The sequence below is a fragment of the Lampris incognitus genome, chromosome 8 (genome assembly GCF_029633865.1).
Source record: "Lampris incognitus isolate fLamInc1 chromosome 8, fLamInc1.hap2, whole genome shotgun sequence".
Lineage (NCBI taxonomy): Eukaryota > Metazoa > Chordata > Actinopteri > Lampriformes > Lampridae > Lampris > Lampris incognitus.
The window spans coordinates 9,155,179-9,177,489 of NC_079218.1; the positions used below are offsets into that span (position 1 = coordinate 9,155,179).

Here is a 22,311-nt window from a genome sequence, read left to right on the forward strand (position 1 = left end):
CGGCAGCTGCGCCACCCTGTGGTGAGTGAGTGACTGACCATAGTTTGCAACGCTTAGCCCACGGGGGCAGCTGCGCCACCCTGTGGTGAGTGAGTGAGTGACCATAGTTTCTAACGCTTAGCCCACGGCGGCAGCTGCGCCACCCTGTGGTGAGTGAGTGAGCGACCATAGTTTGCGACGCTCAGCCCACGGCGGCAGCTGCGCCACCCTGTGGTGAGTGAGCGAGTGATCACAGTTTGCAATGCTTAGCCCACAGCTGCGCCACCCTGTGGTGAGTGAGTGAGTGACTATAGTTTGCAACGCTTAGCCCACGGCGGCAGCTGCGCCCCCCTGTGGTGAGTGAGTAAGTGAGTGATCACAGTTTGCAATGCTTAGCCCACAGCTGCACCACCCTGTGGTGAGTGAGTGAGTGATCACAGTTTGCAATGCTTGGCCCACAGGTGCGCCACCCTGTGGTGAGTGAGTGAGTGACCATAGTTTGTAATGCTTAGCCCACGGCGGCAGCTGCGCCACCCTGTGGTGAGTGAGTGAGTGACTATAGTTTGCGACGCTTAGCCCACGGTGGCAGCTGCGCCACCCTGTGGGAAAAACATTTTGTATTAATTTTTAAAATGTAATCCCGAAAAGTAATCCCCGTTTTTTAAAAGTGTATCGGTGATCAGACGGTGTTGTTTTGTCCTGTAACTGGCCCGGGATTGCTGTTGACACAACTTAACCAGCTAGCATTTGTTGTATTCAGTCTGTAAAGTCCTTTTTTGCAGTATGGTGAGGGAGGAAGACTTAACTCTTTTTTCAATTGAGGGGAAAAATATAAAAATTGGCCGGAAAACTGTTAGACAGATGGTTAATAACAATATACTGTATGCCTCGGCAGTCTCAAAGGACGGGGCTTATCTAGTAGGCACCCGGAATTGCTCGGCACACTGAATTCATCGGACTAGACAAATTCACTGAATTGATTATTCTAATTAATAATTCTGCTATTGCAACAATATGCCAGAAGCCAACAATACCGACCCCCACACGGGGGGCACCAGAAGATGTGGGTACAACAATCAGTCTCATAAAACCACTCTCCTGTGATGGACTGGCGGCCTGTCCAGGGCGTCTCCCCGCCTGCTGCCCAGTGACTGCTGGGATAGGCTCCTGCATCCCGCGACCCCAACTGGGACAAGCGGCTTGGATAATGGAAGTACTGGAATAGTTACTTTTTTTTGGTTTGTATCCTGATTACGTGATGCCCGTTACTGTGTTCCGTTAATCCCAAGCCTGCATACTGGTTAGTTAGACTAGCAGGCTGACCAGTCTCACTTCGCCCACCAGCAGGTCCGTTTCCTCAGCAGAGGAGCGTCTTTCCTGCTGCTTGGCAAATCCTCGTTATAAGAGCCCTCCGCCAAGGCGCAAGCGCATCTCGCATTTACAGGGAATGGGAGATGAATGACACTCTGACTGGTTGATTTCATGTTATGCCCCAAACACAAGTATGATTAATTAAGAGGCTAAGACTTAAACACAGGCGGCACGGCGGTGCAGTGGTTAGCACGGTCGCCTCACAGCAAGACGGTCCGCGGTTCGAACCCCAGAGTTGTCCAAACTTGGGGGTCGTCCCGAGTCGTCCTCTGTGTGGCGTTTGCATGTTCTCCCCGTGCCTGTGTGGGTTTCCTCCGGGGGCTCCGGTTTCCTCCCACAGTCCAAACACATGTAGGTCAGGTGAATCGGCCGTACTAAATTGTCCCTAGGTGCAGGGCCGGATCTCCGCAAAGGCCGACAAGGCCCAGGCCTAGGCCCCAAATTTCCGAGGTGGCCCAAAATCATGGGGGGAAGGGGGGAAATATCATTATTATTATTCAATTAGTAGCATTTTTTAACATATCAACAATTCCTATGACACTTACACGCCAAATAAATATATTGCATTTTACTTTTCACGTTGGTGGGGTGGGGTGGGGGGGGGCAAAGTGGAGGTGAGGCCTAGGGCCCATCCACGTCATGATCCGGCCCTGCCTAGGTGTGAATGTGCGGGCCCTGTGATGGAGTGGCGGCCTGTCCGGGGTGTCTCCCCGCCTGCCGCCCAGTGCCTGCTGGGATAGGCCCCAGCTTCCCGCGACCCTGATTGGGGTAAGCGGCTTAGATCATGGAAGGGATGGATGGAGTACAACCCCTTTGAACCATGCGCCTTACTTTGCGCTCAGTTTATCCGCCGTTTAGCTCGCAAAAATGGATTTGGACACGCCCTAAACGCGCTCGCGCCACGGCGCTTTAAACCACGCGTGCTCATGGTTAAAATATAGCCCTTTATCTATAACACCGACAGTTGCCGAGCCCAGTCCTGACGACCGATCGCATTGCGGATGCCAACGGTCTGCCGTGCTTTTTTTATGGGAAGTCAAATCAGAACAGGAAAGCAGTCGGGAAAGAGTTTCCTCTGAAGCCTCTAGTATTTACTGACTGCAGACAGGATGTGTTGACATTGTCTGCAAGGAGGAAAAAAAAAACTCTTCAGAAGAACAGTGGGAATATCGGAAAGACAAGTCTGGTGAGAGACTGAGAGATCACAGGCCTGCGATTTAAAGGTGCTAATAAGAGGCTGCCGGATCTGCAGCTTGCTGGCGACTGCTGAATGGGGAATACTTGTGGAACAGATTTTCGTCCGCATTTTCGTCCAAGGGTTTTTCAGCAAATTTTGTCATTTTGAATAAAAAAAGGGTTGCCTTCCAACACGGGGATCGCCGGTTCGAATCCCCGCGTTGCCTCCGGCTTGGGCGGGCGTCCCTGCAGACACAATTGGCCGTGTATCCAGGTGGGAAGCTGGGTGTGGGTATTGAAGTAATACTTGGGGTAGTATTGGTCGAGGATCAATGACCACACTGGGTTATAGAACTCAGGTTTAATCGTGGCTCAGTAGGCAGACGTAATAACCATACATGGTAGTGGTGTAACCATAATAACAGTCCGGGTAGTACATAACACCTAGTGTAGTTCCAGTGGATATACATGGCGTTATATCACTACAGGTATGTGTCCTGGTTGCTCACTAGTGCCTCCTCCGGTCGGTCAGGGTGCCTGTTTGGGGAGGGGGGAGGGGGAACTAAGGGGAATAGTGTGATCCTCCCCCGCACTACGTCCCCCTGGTGAAACTCCTCACCGTCAGGTGAAAAGAAGCGGCTGGTGACTCCACATGTATGGGAGGAGGCACGTGGTAGTCTGCAGCCCTCCCCGGATCGGCAGAGGGGGCGGAGCAGCGACCGGGACGGCTCAGAAGAGTGGGGTAATTGGCCCAATACAATTGGGAAGAAAAATTGGTTGTAAACCAATGGCTTGGGACCTCATGGCAAACCGGCCGAAGGAGGTCTCTCCCCACTTAATAAGCATTTGCTCAGACTTTACATCCCAGCTCGGGTTTTTGAAATTTGACGGTAAACCTGCAAACGACGTAAACGCTGGCACCCAAGAGACAATTTAGTCATTTGGAGCGTCAGAGCGCCCCCCTTTAAGACCACCCAGGAGTTAAAACGGCTTGATGAAAATTCCTCCACGGCGTCCCTCACAGGTCCCGACTCACCGACTGAGACCGACGAGTTCTCTGCCCACCAGGGGCTGCATTTGTGGGCACATCTGTTTTTCCATATGCCCGACTGCAAGCCGCACGCCGGTGTGAACGAGGTGCTAATGAGGCCTAAAATCCAGAAAAGAGTCCACGCCCCTTCTTTTCACAAGCGCTTTCTCATTAAAAACCCAAGAGAACAGTGTTCCTGTGTGTGTGTGTGTTACACAACTACAAACTGTGACAAACGACACGGTGTCGGCTAATGCCACAAACCCGGGGCTCGGCCACGTGGGCTTGCTATGACGTCACAAGCCACCGGGTATGCGGACGAGACGCAAGCCCGCCTCGGTGGACACGGTGACGGTCGTTGTAAAGTAGCCTTTCCCACGGGCTGACTTGTGTACTTCCGCGGGAGCATTTGTGCGCCCCGTGGATGTCAGGAAGGGAACGGAACTGGAATTCTGCATATTCTGTTTGGGGAACGTCCCGCAGAGGAACAGAACTTGATACTTAGGGAGGCTCGTGTGAGTTCCCAAGAAGTGCTCTACGATACAGAAGACACTGAAAATAGCACGAGACACAACAGGACGTGAAAACATCAGCCGGCAACAGTCAGATGCACATACTGGTCTTGACTTATGCCGATGGCCAGGTTAAACGATAGTCCTTCACGTAAAAAAGTGGATATTTGACTGTATGTCAGCATGACTTCGTCCATGTCATTAACACATACAATAATATCCATCCATCCATCCATTATCCAAGCCACTTATCCCAACCGGGGTCACGGGGATGCTGGAGCCTGTCCCAGTAGTCACTGGGCGGCAGGCGGGGAGACACCTTGGACAGGCCACCAGGCCATCACAGAGCCCCCCCCCCCCCCCCCCCACACACCTGACCTCCATGTCTTTGGACTGTGGGAGGAAACCGGAGCCCCCGGAGGAAACCCACGCAGACACGGGGAGAACACGCAAACTCCACACAGAGGACGACCCGAGACGACCCCCAAGGCTGGACTACCCCGGGGCTCGAACCCAGAACCTTTTTTGCTGTGAGGCGACCACGCTAACCACTGCGCCACCTTGCCGCCTAATAATACAATACAATTACTATTATTATCATTAATAAAATAATAATAAAATAATTTTTAAAAAAAATCTCTTTCTTGCACTTTTACTGTAGCACTGGTTTTGCTCTTAGATGCTTGTTTAGATGCACTTATGACTTCTGATGACTAGCAGTTCTCCTGATTTCCTACGTTAAATGATGCTCTTATTGTAAGTCGCTTTGGATAAAAGCGTTGGCTAAATGACTGTAATGTAATGTAATAATACAATATTATTATTATTATTATTATTATTAATGATACTATATTATTATCACTAATAATACAATACTACTACTACTTTCGGCTGCTCCCGTTAGGGGTCGCCACAGCGGATCACCTGTTTCCATCTCTTCCTGTCCTCTGCATCTTCCTCTGTCACACCAGCCCCCTGCATGTCCTCCCTCACCACATCCATAAACCTCCTCTTTGGCCTTCCTCTTCTCCTCTTCCCTGGCAGCTCCATATTCAGCATCTTTCTCCCAATATACCCAGCATCTCTCCTCCACACATGTCCAAGCCATCTCAATCTGGCCTCTCTTGCTTTGTCTCCAAACCGTCCAACCTGAGCTGTCCCTCTAATATACTCGTTCCTAATCCTGTCCTTCTTCGTCACTCCCAGTGAAAATCTTAGCATCTTCATCCCTGCCACCTCCACCTCTGCCACCTCCAGCTCCACCTCCTGTCTTTTCGTCAGTGCCACTGTCTCCAAACCATACAACATAGCTGGTCTCACTACCATCTTGTAAACCTTCCCTTTAACTCTTGCTGGTACCCTTCTGTCCCAAATCACTCCTGACACTCTCCTCCACCCACTCCACCCTGCCTGCACTCTCTTCTTCACCTCTCTTCTGCACTCCCCGTTACTAATAATACAATAATATATATATATATATATTATACATACCGCCCGGGGCAGGCAGTCACCACGGCCTTTAGGCCACCCTGCACACCGAGCAAGCAGCAGGAAACAGAAGAAGCTCCCCGTTACTCCACATGCAGAAGGCCTCGTCAGTGTAATGTGACCTGCAGGGGTGGTGCAGGATTTACACCAGGTAAACAAAACAGAAGACAAGCGCTGTACCCGTTTTCCTTCGTTTAAGGTGCGGTTTGTGGTTTTCTTGAGCAAGGAGCCCGCGTCCTGACAGCGAAGCCGAGTAAGCGGAGGTTTCCCGTGTGCTGCCCCAAAACTAAGCGGGGGCCCCGCGGGACACCGTCCCCCCCCCTCCCCCCCAACGCAAAACGGGGGCAGCGAAGGCCCCGTTTGGCGCATCTCGCTGTGCACTCCCACAGGTGGCCACCCCGTCCAATCCCTCGACAGGTTATGGCCGGGGACCGCGAAGCGTCGTCACTTCCTGTTCAGACAAACGGGCCGCGGACGCACTAAATCCGCGGCCGCTAACCATCGCCTCCTATTCTGGTGCCTCAAAGCTGCGGCGGACCCGGTAAAGGAGGCGCGCGCCCGGGCGAACACGAAGCAGTACACGGGCCAAGAGACCCGCTCGAAAGCGAGCGCCGTCTCCCACACTAAATGAAGCCGGCCCGGCGGCCCCGCCCCTTCTTCCTCCCCCTGCTCCTGGCAGGGCTGATACATAATTTATGCTACATGGCGAGACAATACTGGGTAACAGAGTCCTTTCCCCCGCCACGGAGATGCGGCGGATAAACCCCGGCCGCAGAGGAACGGCGTGACGGCGGGAAAACACAGCAGGGACGCGTGCGAGCAGAAAGGGAGAGGAAACGAAGAGAGAACACATGTAATCTTAATTTGACGATGCAGATTACTGTTAAGTTTTGCACTGTGAAAGTGAGAACATCCGCCCGGTGTAGCTGATGCTGCTGAAGGTTTGAAATGGGATACGAAACAGTGTGGGCACTTATCACTTGCATCCACCCATTCATATCCCAACCGCTTATCCTGCTCTCAGGGTGGTGGGGATGCTGGAGCCTATCCCAGCAGTCACCGGGCGGCAGGCGGGGAGACACCTTGGACAGGCCGCCAGGCCTTCACAGGGCCCCCACACACACACACACACACACACACACACACACACTCACACACACACACTCACAAATCTATACTGTGGGGCCCCTCATTGACTACATTCATTTCCTAGCCCTTGACCCTAACCTTAACTTTCACCTAATCTAACCTTAACCATGCAAACTACATGCCTAACCCTTACCTTAACCTTAACTTTCACCTAATCTAACCTTAACCCTAACCTTAACCATGCAAACTACATGCCTAACCCTTACCCTTACCTTAACTTTCACCTAATCTAACCTTAACCATGCAAACTACATTCCTGACCCTTACCTTAACCTTAACTTTCACCTAATCTAACCTTAACCCTAACCTTAACCATGCAAACTACATGCCTAACCCTTACCTTAACCTTAACTTTCACCTAATCTAACCTTAACCCTAACCTTAACCATGCAAACTACATGCCTAACCCTTACCCTTAACCTTAACTTTCACCTAATCTAACCTTAACCATGCAAACTACATGCCTAACCCTTACCTTAACCTTAACTTTCACCTAATCTAACCTTAACCCTAACCTTAACCATGCAAACTACATGCCTAACCCTTAACCTTAACCTTAACTTTCACCTAATCTAACCTTAACCATGCAAACTACATGCCTAACCCTTACCTTAACCTTAACTTTAACCTAATCTAACCTTAACCATGCAAACTACATGCCTAACCCTTACCCTTACCGTAACTTTCACCTAATCTAACCTTAACCATGCAAACTACATTCCTGACCCTTACCTTAACCTTAACTTTCACCTAATCTAACCTTAACCCTAACCTTAACCATGCAAACTACATGCCTAACCCTTACCTTAACCTTAACTTTCACCTAATCTAACCTTAACCCTAACCTTAACCATGCAAACTACATGCCTAACCCTTACCCTTAACCTTAACTTTCACCTAATCTAACCTTAACCATGCAAACTACATGCCTAACCCTTAACCTTAACCTTAACTTTCACCTAATCTAACCTTAACCATGCAAACTACATGCCTAACCCTTACCTTAACCTTAACTTTAACCTAATCTAACCTTAACCATGCAAACTACATGCCTAACCCTTACCTTAACCTTAACTTTCACCTAATCTAACCTTAACCATGCAAACTACATGCCTAACCCTTACCCTAACCTTAACTTTCACCTAATCTAACCTTAACCATGCAAACTACATGCGTAACCCTTACCTTAACCTTAACTTTAACCTAATCTAACCTTAACCATGCAAACTACATGCCTAACCCTTAACCTTAACCTTAACTTTCACCTAATCTAACCTTAACCATGCAAACTACATGCCTAACCCTTACCTTAACCTTAACTTTCACCTAATCTAACCTTAACCATGCAAACTACATGCCTAACCCTTACCCTAACCTTAACTTTCACCTAATCTAACCTTAACCATGCATACTACATGCCTAACCCTTACCTTAACCTTAACTTTCACCTAATCTAACCTTAACCATGCAAACTACATGCCTAACCCTTCCCTAACCTTAACTTTCACCTAATCTAACCTTAACCATGCAAACTACATGCCTAACCCTTACCTTAACCTTAACTTTCACCTAATCTAACCTTAACCATGCAAACTACATGCCTGAGCCTTACCTTAACCTTAACCTAATCTAACCTTAACCATGCAAACTACATGCCTAACCCTTACCTTAACCTTAACTTTCACCTAATCTAACCTTAACCATGCAAACTACATGCCTAACCCTTACCCTAACCTTAACTTTCACCTAATCTAACCTTAACCATGCATACTACATGCCTAACCCTTACCTTAACCTTAACTTTAACCTAACCAAACCTTAACCATGCAAACTACATGCCTAACCCTTACCTTAACCTTAACTTTCACCTAATCTAACCTTAACCCTAACCTTAACCATGCAAACTACATGCCTAACCCTTACCTTAACCTTAACTTCCACCTAATCTAACCTTAACCCCAAAACCAAGTCCTAACCCTAAAATACCCTTTTCCTTGTGGGGCCCCATAAAATGGCCCCACAAGGTAGGTGGTATCTGGTTTTTCTATTCTAACGGGGACATTTGATCCCCATTAGGACAGAAAAACGTGGTGTACACACACACACACACACACACACACACACACACACACACACACACACACACACAGAGGCTGTGAGGAGGTCTGATGTCGTGATTTGTACGTCTGAACGTTTTAATGTGAACTTGAACGTTTACGCGGGGGGAAGCATACTCGTGTTTTAAGCTTATGTAACACATGTGTGTGTGTGTGTGTGTGGGGGGGGGGGCTTGAAATAAATGCAGTTTGGCGGGGCGTCCGGGTGGCGGGGCGGTCTATTCCGTTGGGGATCGCCGGTTCGAATCCCCGTGTTGCCTCCGGCTTGGTCGGGCGTCCCTACAGACACAACTGGCCGTGTCGGCAGGAGGGAAGCCGGCTGTGGGGGGTATGTGTCTTGGTCACTGCACTAGCGCCTCCTCTGGTTCGGGGGGGGGGGGACTGGTGTCGATAAGAGGGAACTGAGCCTTAAAAAATGTAATATCAAATTATAATATTCATATTTAAAACATATCGTCACATTTGAACAAACACAACACCAAGGTCTTCGTGTCCAATCTTACCCATAATTCATTGCACCGGTTAACGCGTTAGAAGCGGAAATGTTCTCGATACGACTGCGAGATGGTAGAAGAGTGGCAAAGTCCACGACTGCTGCAGGATTAGTAAAACGCACCCACACGTAGACCGCCACAAACGTGACTTGGGTTGATTTCTGTGCCGCCGGGCCCGCGGTAGTAGCACGCTGACCTCAGCGCCGCACCGCAACTCCCTCAACCCCCCCTCGTGAATAATTCAACAAGGACCCGCGCCACACAATACATATGTGACGCATTCCTTGCCGACAATCTCCTCCCTCGGTTAATCCGGCCGAGCGCCCTCAGCAGACCGGTTCACCGGACCAAAAATGGGGGACGCTCGGGGCCCGACAGCGGCCCTCAGTCAACGCGCCCCGGCCCAAATACGGGGTTGACTGACAGCTGAAAGTTGGCAACTTTCACCGAGTGCGCCATTTGCCCCGGAGCAGCAGGGGGTGCTACTCTTCATTAAGCACAACGCGAGCGAAGTCTCGCCCCCCGCACACGGAACATGGGCCCCGCGAAGACGGTCACCACGCCGCCGCACACGTGAGCTGTGGGTGTAGCGTATAAGGAGAAATACCGGAATAATGGTGCAAGATTATTATTCGAGAGTGTCAAGTCTGCCTTTCCTTTCTATTTTCAAGAAAAACCGTCTTTAGTATTGCGCTATAGCTAACGCAGCGGCGCTAAAAACCTAGCTTAGAAACATGTCTGTGAATGTTCTGTTAGCTTCTGTTCTGTTAGCTTAGAAATATCATAAACAAACTATAGATATTTTACAAAGCAGATGTATTTTTCCAAACTACAACAACACATACGTATATCCAACATATCCCAAAAAAAAGAAAAAATTCACTGTCCAAGAGAGCAACCGCCAGGATGACTGTGGGAACTGCCGGACTGCATGGGCTAGCAGTTAGCTTAGCTTGCCCCGCTTCCGCGTCCCGTCCCACCGCTCTCGGCGTTTCCTACTCAGGTGCAGCTCCAGGCAGGGGCCGTGGTCCCTGGGCCCACCGGACGCAACAGACCAGGCTCCCCCAGCCGATCCAGCGCCAGCTCTCCCAGCCAGACACCTTGGACACATCTCCTCGCACTCCGCACGATGACACCGAAAACATAGTCAACGCCAGGCGAGGCCGCCGCCAGACCGCAAAAACCAAAAGACATCAAAAATGATGTGTTTGATGCTGCTGAGGTTTATATTGTGTGTGTGTGTGTGTGTGTGTGTGTGTGTGTATGTGTGTCAGTTCCAGATTCTCGGCCCTGGTGCAGGTGCTGGCTAACCCACCAGGCATTGTGGTGGTCGACAAGGAACAGAAGACAGCAGTAGTGATCGATGGAGTGATCCCGAGCCACATCAGGAAGAAAGAGCATGAGAAGCTCCAGAAACACCAAGGGCTGAGGGAACAACTAGATCGGATGTGGAAGGTGAACTCCACAGTAGTCCCAGTGGTGACAGGAGCACTAGGGGCTGTGACCCCCAAACTGGCTCCAGCAGGTTCCAGAACAACATCTGAGGTCTCTGTGCAGAAGAGTGCAGTCCTAGGAACAGCTAAGATACTGCACAGAACCCTCAAACTCCCAGGCCTCTGGTAGAGGACCCAGCTTGAGGAAGACACACGCCACCCCAAAAAGGGCCTACATTGTACATCCACCACCCCAAAAAGGGCCTACATTGTACATCCACCACCCCAAAAAGGGCCTACATTGTACATCCATCACCCCAAAAAGGGCCTACATTGTACATCCACCACCCCAAAAAGGGCCTACATTGTACATCCACCACCCCAAAAAGGGCCTACATTGTACATCCATCACCCCAAAAAGGGCCTACATTGTACATCCACCACCCCAAAAAGGGCCTACATTGTACATCCACCACCCCAAAAAGGGTCTACATTGTACATCCACCACCCCAAAAAGGGTCTACATTGTACATCCACCACCCCAAAAAGGGTCTACATTGTACATCCACCACCCCAAAAAGGGCCTACATTGTACATCCACCACTCCAAAAAGGGCCTACATTGTACATCCGCCACCCCAAAAAGGGCCTACATTGTACATCCACCACCCCAAAAAGGGCCTACATTGTACATCCGCCACCCCAAAAAGAGCCTACATTGTACATCCACCACCCCAAAAAGGGTCTACATTGTACATCCACCACCCCAAAAAGGGTCTACATTGTACATCCACCACCCCAAAAAGGGCCTACATTGTACATCCACCACCCCAAAAAGGGTCTACATTGTACATCCACCACCCCAAAAAGGGTCTACATTGTACATCCGCCACCCCAAAAAGGGCCTACATTGTACATCCACCACCCCAAAAAGGGCCTACATTGTACATCCACCACCCCAAAAAGGGCCTACATTGTCCAAACGGTGTTGTGTCAACGTGCCAAAGTCCTCCTCGTTCGTTGGCATTTGCCGAAAAATGTTCTTTATTTCACCTTGGCGAGTGCGGTAAGAGTTGGAATACGTGTTAAGTAAAATGATTCAACGGCAGTGGGTTTTCTTGCAACACAAAACTCCCGCGTGGTTTAATAAAGAACCAGTGTACTTCAAAATGTGATATGAATAATAACGTTTCAAGGGGTGCTCTTTAAAACGGCTAATCAAAGAAAAAAACATAAATAAACAAAAGGTCTTATTTATAGCTCAATTTAAAAAAAAAACAACCTTCATCTTTTTGCATCAGCCCAATTTTGAATTCATTTATAATTCACAGGCAACACAAGACATTGCAGCACATGCACCGATGTAAGTCAATTCTCCAACAACACCAAATCTGACACCACGTTAAGTTGGTTTAGCTGGGAAAATAAAAAAATCTTAGAAATGCAAACCGACCACCACCCGTGTTGGGTTTCTGGGGTTTGTCGGGGAGTAACGGATGAGCGGCTTTAGGCCGAGATGCAACCTCTGATGTTTCCAGGATGTGTGACCTCGATACAGGAAGCTGAACGCCGGTATTAAATAAACTCAACATATCAGCTGCAGCCAAGGGGTCTGGTGCGCGGCATCGAACGCTGATTAAAGCTTAAATGCTCATTTGCAAGGGAAGGGAAACGCACACATAGACCTACACACGCATCAGATACCAGCTGAGGAAGCTGGACACACTCACACACACACACACACACACACACACACACAGACAGGAAGTGAGCCTTTGCTATTCTGAGAGCATGGACTGTAAATGGCCTGGATGTGGGACGCGGACGAGCTATTCAATATCCCGGTACAAGTTGATCCATGGCAGATCAGCGATGGAGAGAGAGCAATGAAAATGGAGTCAGAAAAAAAATTTTAAACCAATTTTAAGACAGCAGTATGGGTTGTGATCCAGGTAGGCTGCTGGATGTCCACATTAAACACACTTTGTTTGGAGACTGGATTTAAATATGTCCATCCATCCATTATCCAAACCGCTTATCCTGCTCTCAGGGTCACGGGGATGCTGGAGCCTATCCCAGCAGTCACTGGGCGGCAGGCGGGGAGACACCCTGGACAGGCCACCAGGCCATCACAGGGCCCACACACACACACACACACACTCACACCTAGGGACAATTCTACGTTAGCTAAGGATAGCTAAAAATTGTTATTATAGTGCTAATTTTGGCCACGCTAGCTACCGAGCTAACGTTGTTTTTTTAAGTAGTTACACATTGTGACTAACTTCAGTCATAAATATTTAAAAAATATACATCATAACACTTTACAACAACATCAATCTATAAACAAAGCAAAAATACAGATAAGGACTGCTAGCTTGTGTAACCGGTTGTTTTCTTGCCCGGTGCGGGATTCGATACGGGGTGTACTGCACCACAAGGCGACATCACTAACCGCTCGGCTAAAGGGTCAGACCCGTTAGCTAGGGACTAACGTGTCTTATTAGTAGTTTACACTTGCTAGCTAGCTAGCGACAAGCACAATCCACCTTCAGAGACTTGCCTTTTCAGTCCTTGGCAGCCATTTTAGCCATTTAGCTCTGAACTGGTGCCAAAGTTAATGTTAACTTGCCAGCAAGCTAAGCTAGTTAACTCACTATTTAACTTACTAGTTAGCTTGTTAAAACTTGTGATGGGATCACCCAAGGTGCATGTTAATGCCACATGTGAACGGGGCCTACGTTACCTTAGCTAACGGTAAGTTGTACCGCCACATTGGAGCTCACGAAAATCTATTTTCATACTTTTTGGGTCAGTGCAAATGCTGCAGTGATTCAACTGTACTCCAAAATATGAATGGAATAATGTCCAATGTGGACATGTCCTCTGTTTTATATGTTATTTGAGCATTAGTGGACCATGACTGAAGACTGAAAAAGAGGAACACTGCATAAGGATGGCTAATGGTCATGCTTTTTGACAGGTAATGAGAATTTGTTGCTTATTTTACTGCACAAAATATGTTTTTTTTAGACCCCAGGTCAAAATCCATCTCCATGAGTGGGTCATGATTCGAAAAGGTTTTGGGAATCCCTGACACAAGAAATTTAAGACAAATACAACATATATAACACAGCGTCATACACAGACAAGGAAAGCAAAGGAATAATGTTTCTTCTGTACAGAGTACAAAAAGAATCCAACAAGATCAACGATTTAAAAAAAATTGCAAATAGTTTATCTCTATTATGCAGCACACTCAATTAAAAAAAGTTGCTACTTGACTTAAATACCAGTGAAGAAGAAAGTCAGCGTAATACGCTGAAGGACCCCCGGAATTGATTTTCGACCAGAACAATCACCCCGGTGCTTACATCATTTGTTGATATGCCCGCATATTTATTCATGAGATTGTAATGAACCTGTTAATTGCCAGCAGGCGATGAAGCTTGCGTTCTTTAATTCTCAATATAGGCCCGTGCATTAATCTTGTGTCACACACAGATTCTTACACATCAATTTAAAACGTCAGACGCTGCACACTGAAACCACTCTCGAGCTTCAGACGTCACGCATTTTGTTATAAAATGCTAACAGTTACTAGCCTGCATGTTATTCTGATCAGAGCAACTGTATCATGGTACATACAGACCTGCTGGACACTGTACAGTCCAGCAGGTCTGTTGCACGCTTTGTCCCTTTCCATAGTACGTCACAAACTGCTGCTTTTAATGTGTTGGCATATAACATACTGTAACGATCACGGATGCCTAGACTCGCTAGCTCGTGGCCAACAGTTGGGGACCTTTTAGTTGACTGGTTAGCGCAGTTGCCCGTGGTGCGGGAGATCCGGGTTCGCATCCCGGCTACGGCGGTTCCTGGCTGCCCCCTGAATTCGCTACTTCCCAGATAGCAAAGAATCTTTGGCGCAAATACGGCCCACATCTGCAGTTATCTTACGGCCCACATTTGGCCTTGGATGACGGCGTTGACTCAGGGTGAGTGTGGCTGCCTCAACTCAGCCACATGTCCAGGTGTGTGGGCCTCTTCTGGCCCAGACAGCCTGTGAGCCCACACAGCATGTGCCTTAACCAAAGTCAAGCCCGGCTCATTACATTTGGGTCATATCTGGCCCACACAACACTTGCCGTAACCCAAGTCAGGCCCGGCTTATGACATTTGGGCTGCGTCTGGCCCACACAACAGTTCCCAGTGCCGTAACTGAGCCCTAAGTACCAAAAGTGCCCCAGATTAGGTCCAAATGTGCCTGCTATCTGGGAATGGTGTCAGAAGTGGGATGGTGAGACCGTGAGGCCATCAGAAGCGCGTGCGCCCAGAGGCCTGAGGGAGCTGATACGCTGACGCCTTCCAGAAGGAGGGGGATAGTGTAACGAGCATGTTCCCGGCTGCCCCCCTAATTCGCTACAATATGAATAACTGAATGTCCCTGAAACAAATGACACAACAGGGGCGTCCGGGTAGTGTAGCGGTCTATTCCGTTGCCTACCAACACGGGGATCGTCGGTTCGAATCCCCGTGTTACCTCCGGCTTGGTCGGGCATCCCTACAGACACAACTGGCCGTGTCTGCGGGTGGGAAGCCAGATATGGGTGTGTGTCCTGGTCACTGCACTAGCGCCTCCTCCAGTTGGTCGGGGCGCCTGTTCAGGGGGGAGGGGGAACTGGGGAGAATAGCGTGATCCTCCCACATGCCACGTACCCCTGGTGAAACTCCTCACTGTCGGGTGAAAAGAAGCGGCTGGCAACTCCACATGTATCGGTGGAGGCACGTGGTAGTCTGCAGCCCTCCCCAGATCAGTAGAGGGGGGTGGAGCAGCGACTGGGACGACTCAGAAGAGTGGGGTAATTGGCCAACTAACTACAATTGGGGAGAAAAGGGGGGGGGGAAATCCACACACAAAAAAACCAATGACAACAAATGACGCAACAACAAATCTCATTGTGCCTGGCAAGTAGTGATTTTGGCGACACTACTGCAGGTGTTTGACGGTGCTCGACGCTGAAAAGAAGACTGAACACCTTGATAGCCAAACGTGTCTCATGCCACAAAAAAGCGTGGAACAATAGCACAGTGTCAGTATTCCTCCCAATATCGAACATCTTTGTTTGGGCCTCAGATGTCGTGATCGCTGGCTACGTCAAAACAAAGTCGGAATGAATCACTTGGCCTCTAATAGGGAACGACAGCCCGAGTCAGACACACAATTCATGCAATTCCACACGGTGCACATTTTGTCTTATCCCAGAGAAACACAAGACGTACGAAAACGCAAAGCGGAAAAGATGAGGGGTTACTTTGGTGTGATTAAATTCCACATAATTTCATTCAAACTAAACAAAGACTTTGGCCGTTTCATCCCCTTTGTCCACCCACCGCAACTTCTATTGGACCCGGGGAGCAACATATCAGTATCATATCCTCTGGGATTTGGTTGATCATATTGCAGCGAACTCAGGGGGCAGCCAGGACGCGGACCCGGGTCTCCCGCACCACGGGCGACTACGTTAACCAGTCGACTAACTGGACCGCCGGACCCTTTAGTTGACTGGTTTAGCGCAGTCTCCTGTGGTGCGGGCGACCCGGGTTCGCGTCCTGGCTGTGGCGGACTCCCGGCTGCCCCCTGAATTCGCTACATCGGTGTCAGAAGTGGGACGGTGAGACTGTGAGGCATGCTGAAGAGCGCGCCCCGCTTCCCGAAGGAGCAGGGTAGTGTAACGAGCATGAACGAGTGGACTCACTAGCCGGTTGGCTAAGGGTCACAAATATTTTTTTTCCTAGGATGAATCCGGAAAGTTCCCGCCCTCAGGCGCTAGCGTTGGCCAGATCTGCCTATTTTTCCCCCCTTAGGATGAATCTGGAAAGTTCCCGCGCTCAGGTGCTAGCATTGGCCAGATCTGCCTATTTTTTTCCCTTAGGATGAATCCGGAAAGTTCCCGCCGTCAGGCGCTAGCATTGGCCAGATCTGCCTATTTTTTCCCCCTTAGGATGAATCTGGAAAGTTCCCGCGCTCAGGCGCTAGCATTGGCCAGATCTGCCTATTTTTTTCCCCTGAGGATGAATCTGGAAAGTTCCCGCCCTCAGGCGCTAGGATTGGCCAGATCTGCCTATTGTCTTCCTAGGATGAATCCGGAAAGTTCCCGCCCTCAGGCGCTAGGAATGGCTAGATCTGCCTGTCAGTCAAAGTCGATGCGAACGCGCAACCCTAACCCTAGCCACGTTTGCTAGCTAACTGTTAGCCATTAGCCACGTTTGCAACCAAGCTAACTGTGCCAACTTAACTGTGTGTGTGCAGTAAGTGATTATTTTTTTCCTAAGATGAATCCGGAAAGTTGACTGACAGGCAGATCTGTCCAATCCTAGCGCCTGAGGGCGGGGACTTTCCGGATTCATCCCAGGAAAAAAAAGGGCTAACGGCTAGGGCCCTTTAGTTGACTGGTAAGCACACGGTAGAGGCTAGTTCCCATCGATGCAGAGAACGGTCAACTGAGCATGCGCAAGTACTCGTTGCCTCCGTTGTTTGGGTAGGTTAAGGTTAGGGTTAGGGGCGGGGTTAGGGTTCAAGTTAGCCAATCAGACGCAGAGTAGGGGCGGGTCTTCCTAGAATCCTAGCGCCTGGATGCTACGCGGGGGCGTGTGGAGGCGTGGCAGAGGCATTTCGCGCATGCTCAGTTGACCGTTCTCTACTCCATTTCCGTTCTCTGCATCGACGGGAACTAGCCTCTACCGTAAGCGCACACGGGTTCGCGTCCCGGCTGCGGCGGCGGTTCCCGGCTGCCCACCGAACTCGCTACAGGATTACCGGTCTTAAGGGCTGCACTACAGTAAGGAGAAACAACCCTCTGAACATATTAGACCGTTTTAGCTCGGTGGAATAACCAACGAAGGCCTCTGCCTGTTTGGCCGCGTTACTAAACTAATGACGTCATCTCTCAAAACTCCCTCGGAGTGCACCAATAGTCATCCAGCAAAATATCGTCACGTCATCGATACTGAGACGTTCGGTCAAAAATACTGCTGTGAAATTTGATTTTGACAATATCGCCCGGCCCTGCCTTCCACCGTCACCCCCCCCCCCCACCAAACACACACCCCCCACCCCACCCGCTGCCCACCGGTGACCAGACCTCATGGCATATGCAACCGCGTGGCATATGTAATAACAGGGCAACAGAATGGCATTTATCTCACATCTTAGACATAATTAGTTCAACTTAGTCGGAGGCAGACAGCCCGTTAGTGGGCATATGTTCGCAGCCCGCTTCAGACATGCTGCTCCCCGAGGGGAGGCCTGTGTGCTGACACGTACGCCATGTGTGCGTGGGTAAGGGTAACAAGTGTGTGTCTGCGGATGGCAGCAGACGGTTGCTGTGGAGCGCGCCCCGAGCCTCCGTTTACACGGCCCGCCATGTTCCCGTCTCCCTCTGCCGAGACGGGGCAGCTGGGACCCGTTGGGGGGGAGCGGGTCCGTCCAACTGAACGGAAGAGGGAACCAGCGAGACGGGCAGCGACACGCGGCGCAGTGAGAGGAGGAGACGAGGGAGGCGTCGACGTGTGTGTGTGTGGGGGGGGGGGGGTGGGGGGGTGCAATTAGGACCTGAGTCAGGTGGAGGAACAGAGGAGCTGGAGGCAGCAGAGCCAAAGACGGGCCAGAGGGGGAACTGACAGGACACCGGAGGAAGAAAGGCAAGAGGAGAGACGAGCGACTAACAGCTGCAGAAATGGATGAGTTAAATAGAGGGAAAGAGAGAGGGGGGGGCGAGAGAGAAGAGGAGAGAGAAGAGAGGGAGAAGAGAGGGAGAAAGAGAGAGAAGGGGGGAGCGAGAGAGAGAGAAGAGGAGAGGAGAGAGAAAAAAGAGAGAAGAGGAGAGAGAAAGAGAGAAAGGAAAGGGAGAGGGGGGGAAGGCAGTCTGGCTCAGGTCCAATGTTATCAGTGGCAAAAGTCGAGGCATTTGCCAGCTGCCAGCTTGAGACAGCACTCTGGCAAAAGGATGCTGCCTGTGTGTGTGTGTGTGTGTGTGTGTGTGTGTGTGTGTGTGTGTGTGTGTGTGTTGGTGGACGCTACAGAGCTACGAGAGCTCCGGTGATGTGTTAAAGCCTGGGACAGAGACCATATGCACAAACACAGGGGCTGGTGTGTGACACACACACACACACACACACACACACACACACACGCCATTCTCCATTTACAGTAGGTGCGTCTCAAAAGACATAAAAAAACCCTTCCTCCCTTCCTCTGCTACCTCCGTCTTTCCTGGAGACGAGTGTCCTCCAGCTAGAGATGCTCAGCGGTATCCACTCTGGGGAGCGCATTACGTAATTGTCTGACACGTGACCAGCACAGTCCAATCACGCGCCAGGCTACTCAGCTAACCTGTAAGATTCAGTAAGTTGGAAGTTGACAACTATATATATATATATATACATACACACACTACACTATATTATATATTACATGTCTTTATGCATGCTCAATAATCCAGGTAGAAAACGCATGTATTGTTTATAAGGGTGGGGATACCTGCAGTCAGTTTAGACCAGTGTTTCTCAAGCCAGTCCTCAAGGACCCCCTATCCTGCAGGTTTTCATTATAACCCTGCATAGGTAGCCCTGCTTGTACTTACTCGACCAATCATCTCGCAGCACTTAATTATGCAAGGTGTGCAACGTCTGACAAAATTCATTGCTGACTGGTTGAATAACTACAAACAGGTACCTATTCAGGGTTGCAAAGAAAATATGCAGGATAGGGGGTCCTTGAGGACCGGGTTGAGAAACACTGGTTTAGACTGAAGAGGTCACTCAGATGAGGGATGAAACGTATCTGTCAATAAACGTTGCATCCAGATGAACTGATTCAACCTTCCCTTACTGCACACTATAGGGCCTCTGGTCCGAGGACGTGTATTTTGCATGGCGACAGCACCCTCTCTGCACCTTTACCTGGCTCTTATCCTCCAGCTTGTTGCCTGGTACAGTAAAGGCGGTACTGAGGTGAGGGGGGGGGGAGGAGAGTGGCTGCGGATACAAGTCGAGGGTTCGCACAACAATTGGATTTGAGGCCCGTGCAGCATCGCTTATTCTCACTGCACTGCCCATCTGCCCTCAGCGATGTGGGCTCTGCTGCTCTGAAATGGCTCGCTGATGCTGGAAATGCTGCTACAGTGGGGGGGGGGGAGGACACGAAAAGACACCAACACTCTTCTGTATCCATCTGACATCTGTGGGCGGGCCTGTGGTCTTTGGTTCACCATTACAAAGCCAAAGATGGGAAAGAGGACCCAGATTAGCACCCCCTTTCCTTGGTGACCTGCTAAACCCAACCAGTAATTTTTGCAAAGACGTCCAATGTTCATGCGGAGGGTCTTAGTCAAGACCCTCCTTAGTCCCATCCACACTTTACCAGCAGGTGAGTCACCAGGATGTGTAAGCTCTGCTCGCCATAAGATAAGGTAAGCAACATTTGTCATGGGTGACTGCAGCCCCACAAGATGGAGCACACATAGATGCTCCTCATCGTCACGTCCGGACGTGTTAGAGGACATTGTCCCAGTTAATCCTCATGTTCTGTTCACCTACTGTTCACCGGTCACGCTGACCCGAGCCACCTCTGGATTTGATGGCGATACAGCTGCAATTTTATCTAAAAACACCCAAATATGTCTCCTCCTCAATCTCACCCACTACTAATAATAACAGCGTTCGTGGTGAGCAGTTGTCATTTCAGACGGGTCACGCTGACCCAAACACAAGGGTTAACATAATGCAGCACTTTCTCGGGGAGTTCTCCCTCTAGTGGAGACAACCGGTATCGCAGCGCTCCGACTGGACCGGGTCCCGCCGAATACGTTCCCCGGTACCTACACCTGCGCACCATATCCGCGGTTATGATGTTCGACGTTCACGGTCCATCTCATCGAGCGAGGCTAACGACGAAACGACCGCCTCGAATCCGCCCACAGCCACCGCCGCCGCCGAGAGAAACTTACACCGGACACCGTCCGTCTTCATCGTCGTCGTCGTCGCGACCTCCTTTGAATCGTCGCAACTTCGTCAAGCCGCCAGGTCAGTTTTGACTCACGGGACGCGCGTTTCGGGCGCGTGCGGGCCCCGCGCGGCCGGTCGAGCGCGCGCGACCGACCGTACCTCGGGGGTGGGGGGGGGGGAAGGGGAAGGGGGGGGATAGAAAAACCCGAGTCAAAATGAGTTTCCGCTCTCGAGCTCTCCTCGTTTTCGCAGCGCAACGGAAATTGATCCACCCCCCCCCTCCTCTCTCCCCCTCTCTCCCTCTTTAATTAAGCCCTATGCGGTCAGGTGCGGTGACTGACGCGCACGCGCGTCAAGTTGAGCACGAAAAGTGCGAAATTCTGCATCAAGCAACACGACCCATTAATAAGACCCCCCCACCCCGCACACCACCCACCACCACCACCCAAAAAAAAAAACTTAAGCGGAGGAGCTGCGGCCAACGCGGCGCTGCGCTTCGACTCACCTTGAGCTGCCGTTCCTCGGGTGCTGAATACACTTGCTATCAAAGTGGCCACATACCAAATCATAGTACTATTGCCGGCCAGGAGTAAAGCTCATCACGTCTCAAAGTGCCCCTCTCGGTACATCTGCCGCTGCCGAGCGCCGAGGACGAGTGAAGCGGCCGGTATCCCTTTTCTCAATCATGCCCTGCACACTTTCTCATCGGCGCTTGCCCCCCTCTCTCTCTCTCTCTCTCTCTGTCTCTCTCCTCTCTCCTCCTCTCTCCTCTCGCATCCTCTCTCGGAGAAAGATCACCTGCGCCAATGGGACCGGAGCGGCGCGGCGCTAGATCGGCGGAGCCGACGTGAAACCAACCCCGACCGTTTAGACGGCCGCTCCGCCCCCGCGCTCTTCTCATTGGCGGACGTAGGAGCGGGGTTTGGGGAGGGGGGGGGCGTGGATTCGGGAGCTTCGCCGCCCCTTCGCGCGCGCCCCCCCCCCCTCCCTCCCTCCCCCTCCCCCGACACACACACACTCGGGAGGAGGAGGAGGAGGAGGAGAGCTCGGAACAGAAAGCTGGTTCAAGGTGAGCCGGAGCGTGAAGGCGGCGTGGGTCGGAGTGTGCGGCGTCATGCTGCGCAGGGGGGGAGAGGAGCACGCGCGGCGCTCCTCGCGCCGTCGGGCTCCACCGTTGCAGCCCAAGCGAGCGGTTGCGCGTCACTCGGCGCGTCTACACGACGTTATTGTGTGAGTCCGACTGAACCTGGAACTTTTAAAATGCATGTAAACGCGTTAGTCCGGGGGGTGGTGGGGTGGGGGCGTCCGGGTGGCGTAGCGGTCAGTTCCGTTGCCTACCAACGCGGGGATCGCCGGTTTGAATCCCCGCGTTACCTCCCGGCTTGGTCGGGCGTCCCTACAGACACAATTGGCCGTGTCTGCGGGTGGGGAGCCGGATGTGGGTGTGTGTCTTGGTCGCTGCACTAGCGCCTCCTCTGGTTAGTCGGGGCACCTGTTGGGGGGGGGATAGCGTGACCCTCCCACGCGCTACGTCCCCCTGGTGAAACTCCTCACT

The 22,311-nt window shown here is 50.8% G+C and overlaps 1 protein-coding gene across 1 annotated transcript in view; it reads right to left on the bottom strand.

Annotated features, from left to right (window-relative positions):
• Window positions 1-21,574, bottom strand: part of igsf9bb (immunoglobulin superfamily, member 9Bb) — a 198,418-nt gene extending 176,844 nt beyond the window's left edge. Inside the window, exon 1 of the mRNA XM_056284763.1 lies at window positions 21,262-21,574. Coding sequence (XP_056140738.1) covers window positions 21,262-21,325 — 64 coding nt within the window. The 5' untranslated portion in view covers window positions 21,326-21,574. The remainder of the gene's footprint in view (window positions 1-21,261) is intronic.
• Between the last annotated feature and the right edge of the window lie 737 nt (window positions 21,575-22,311).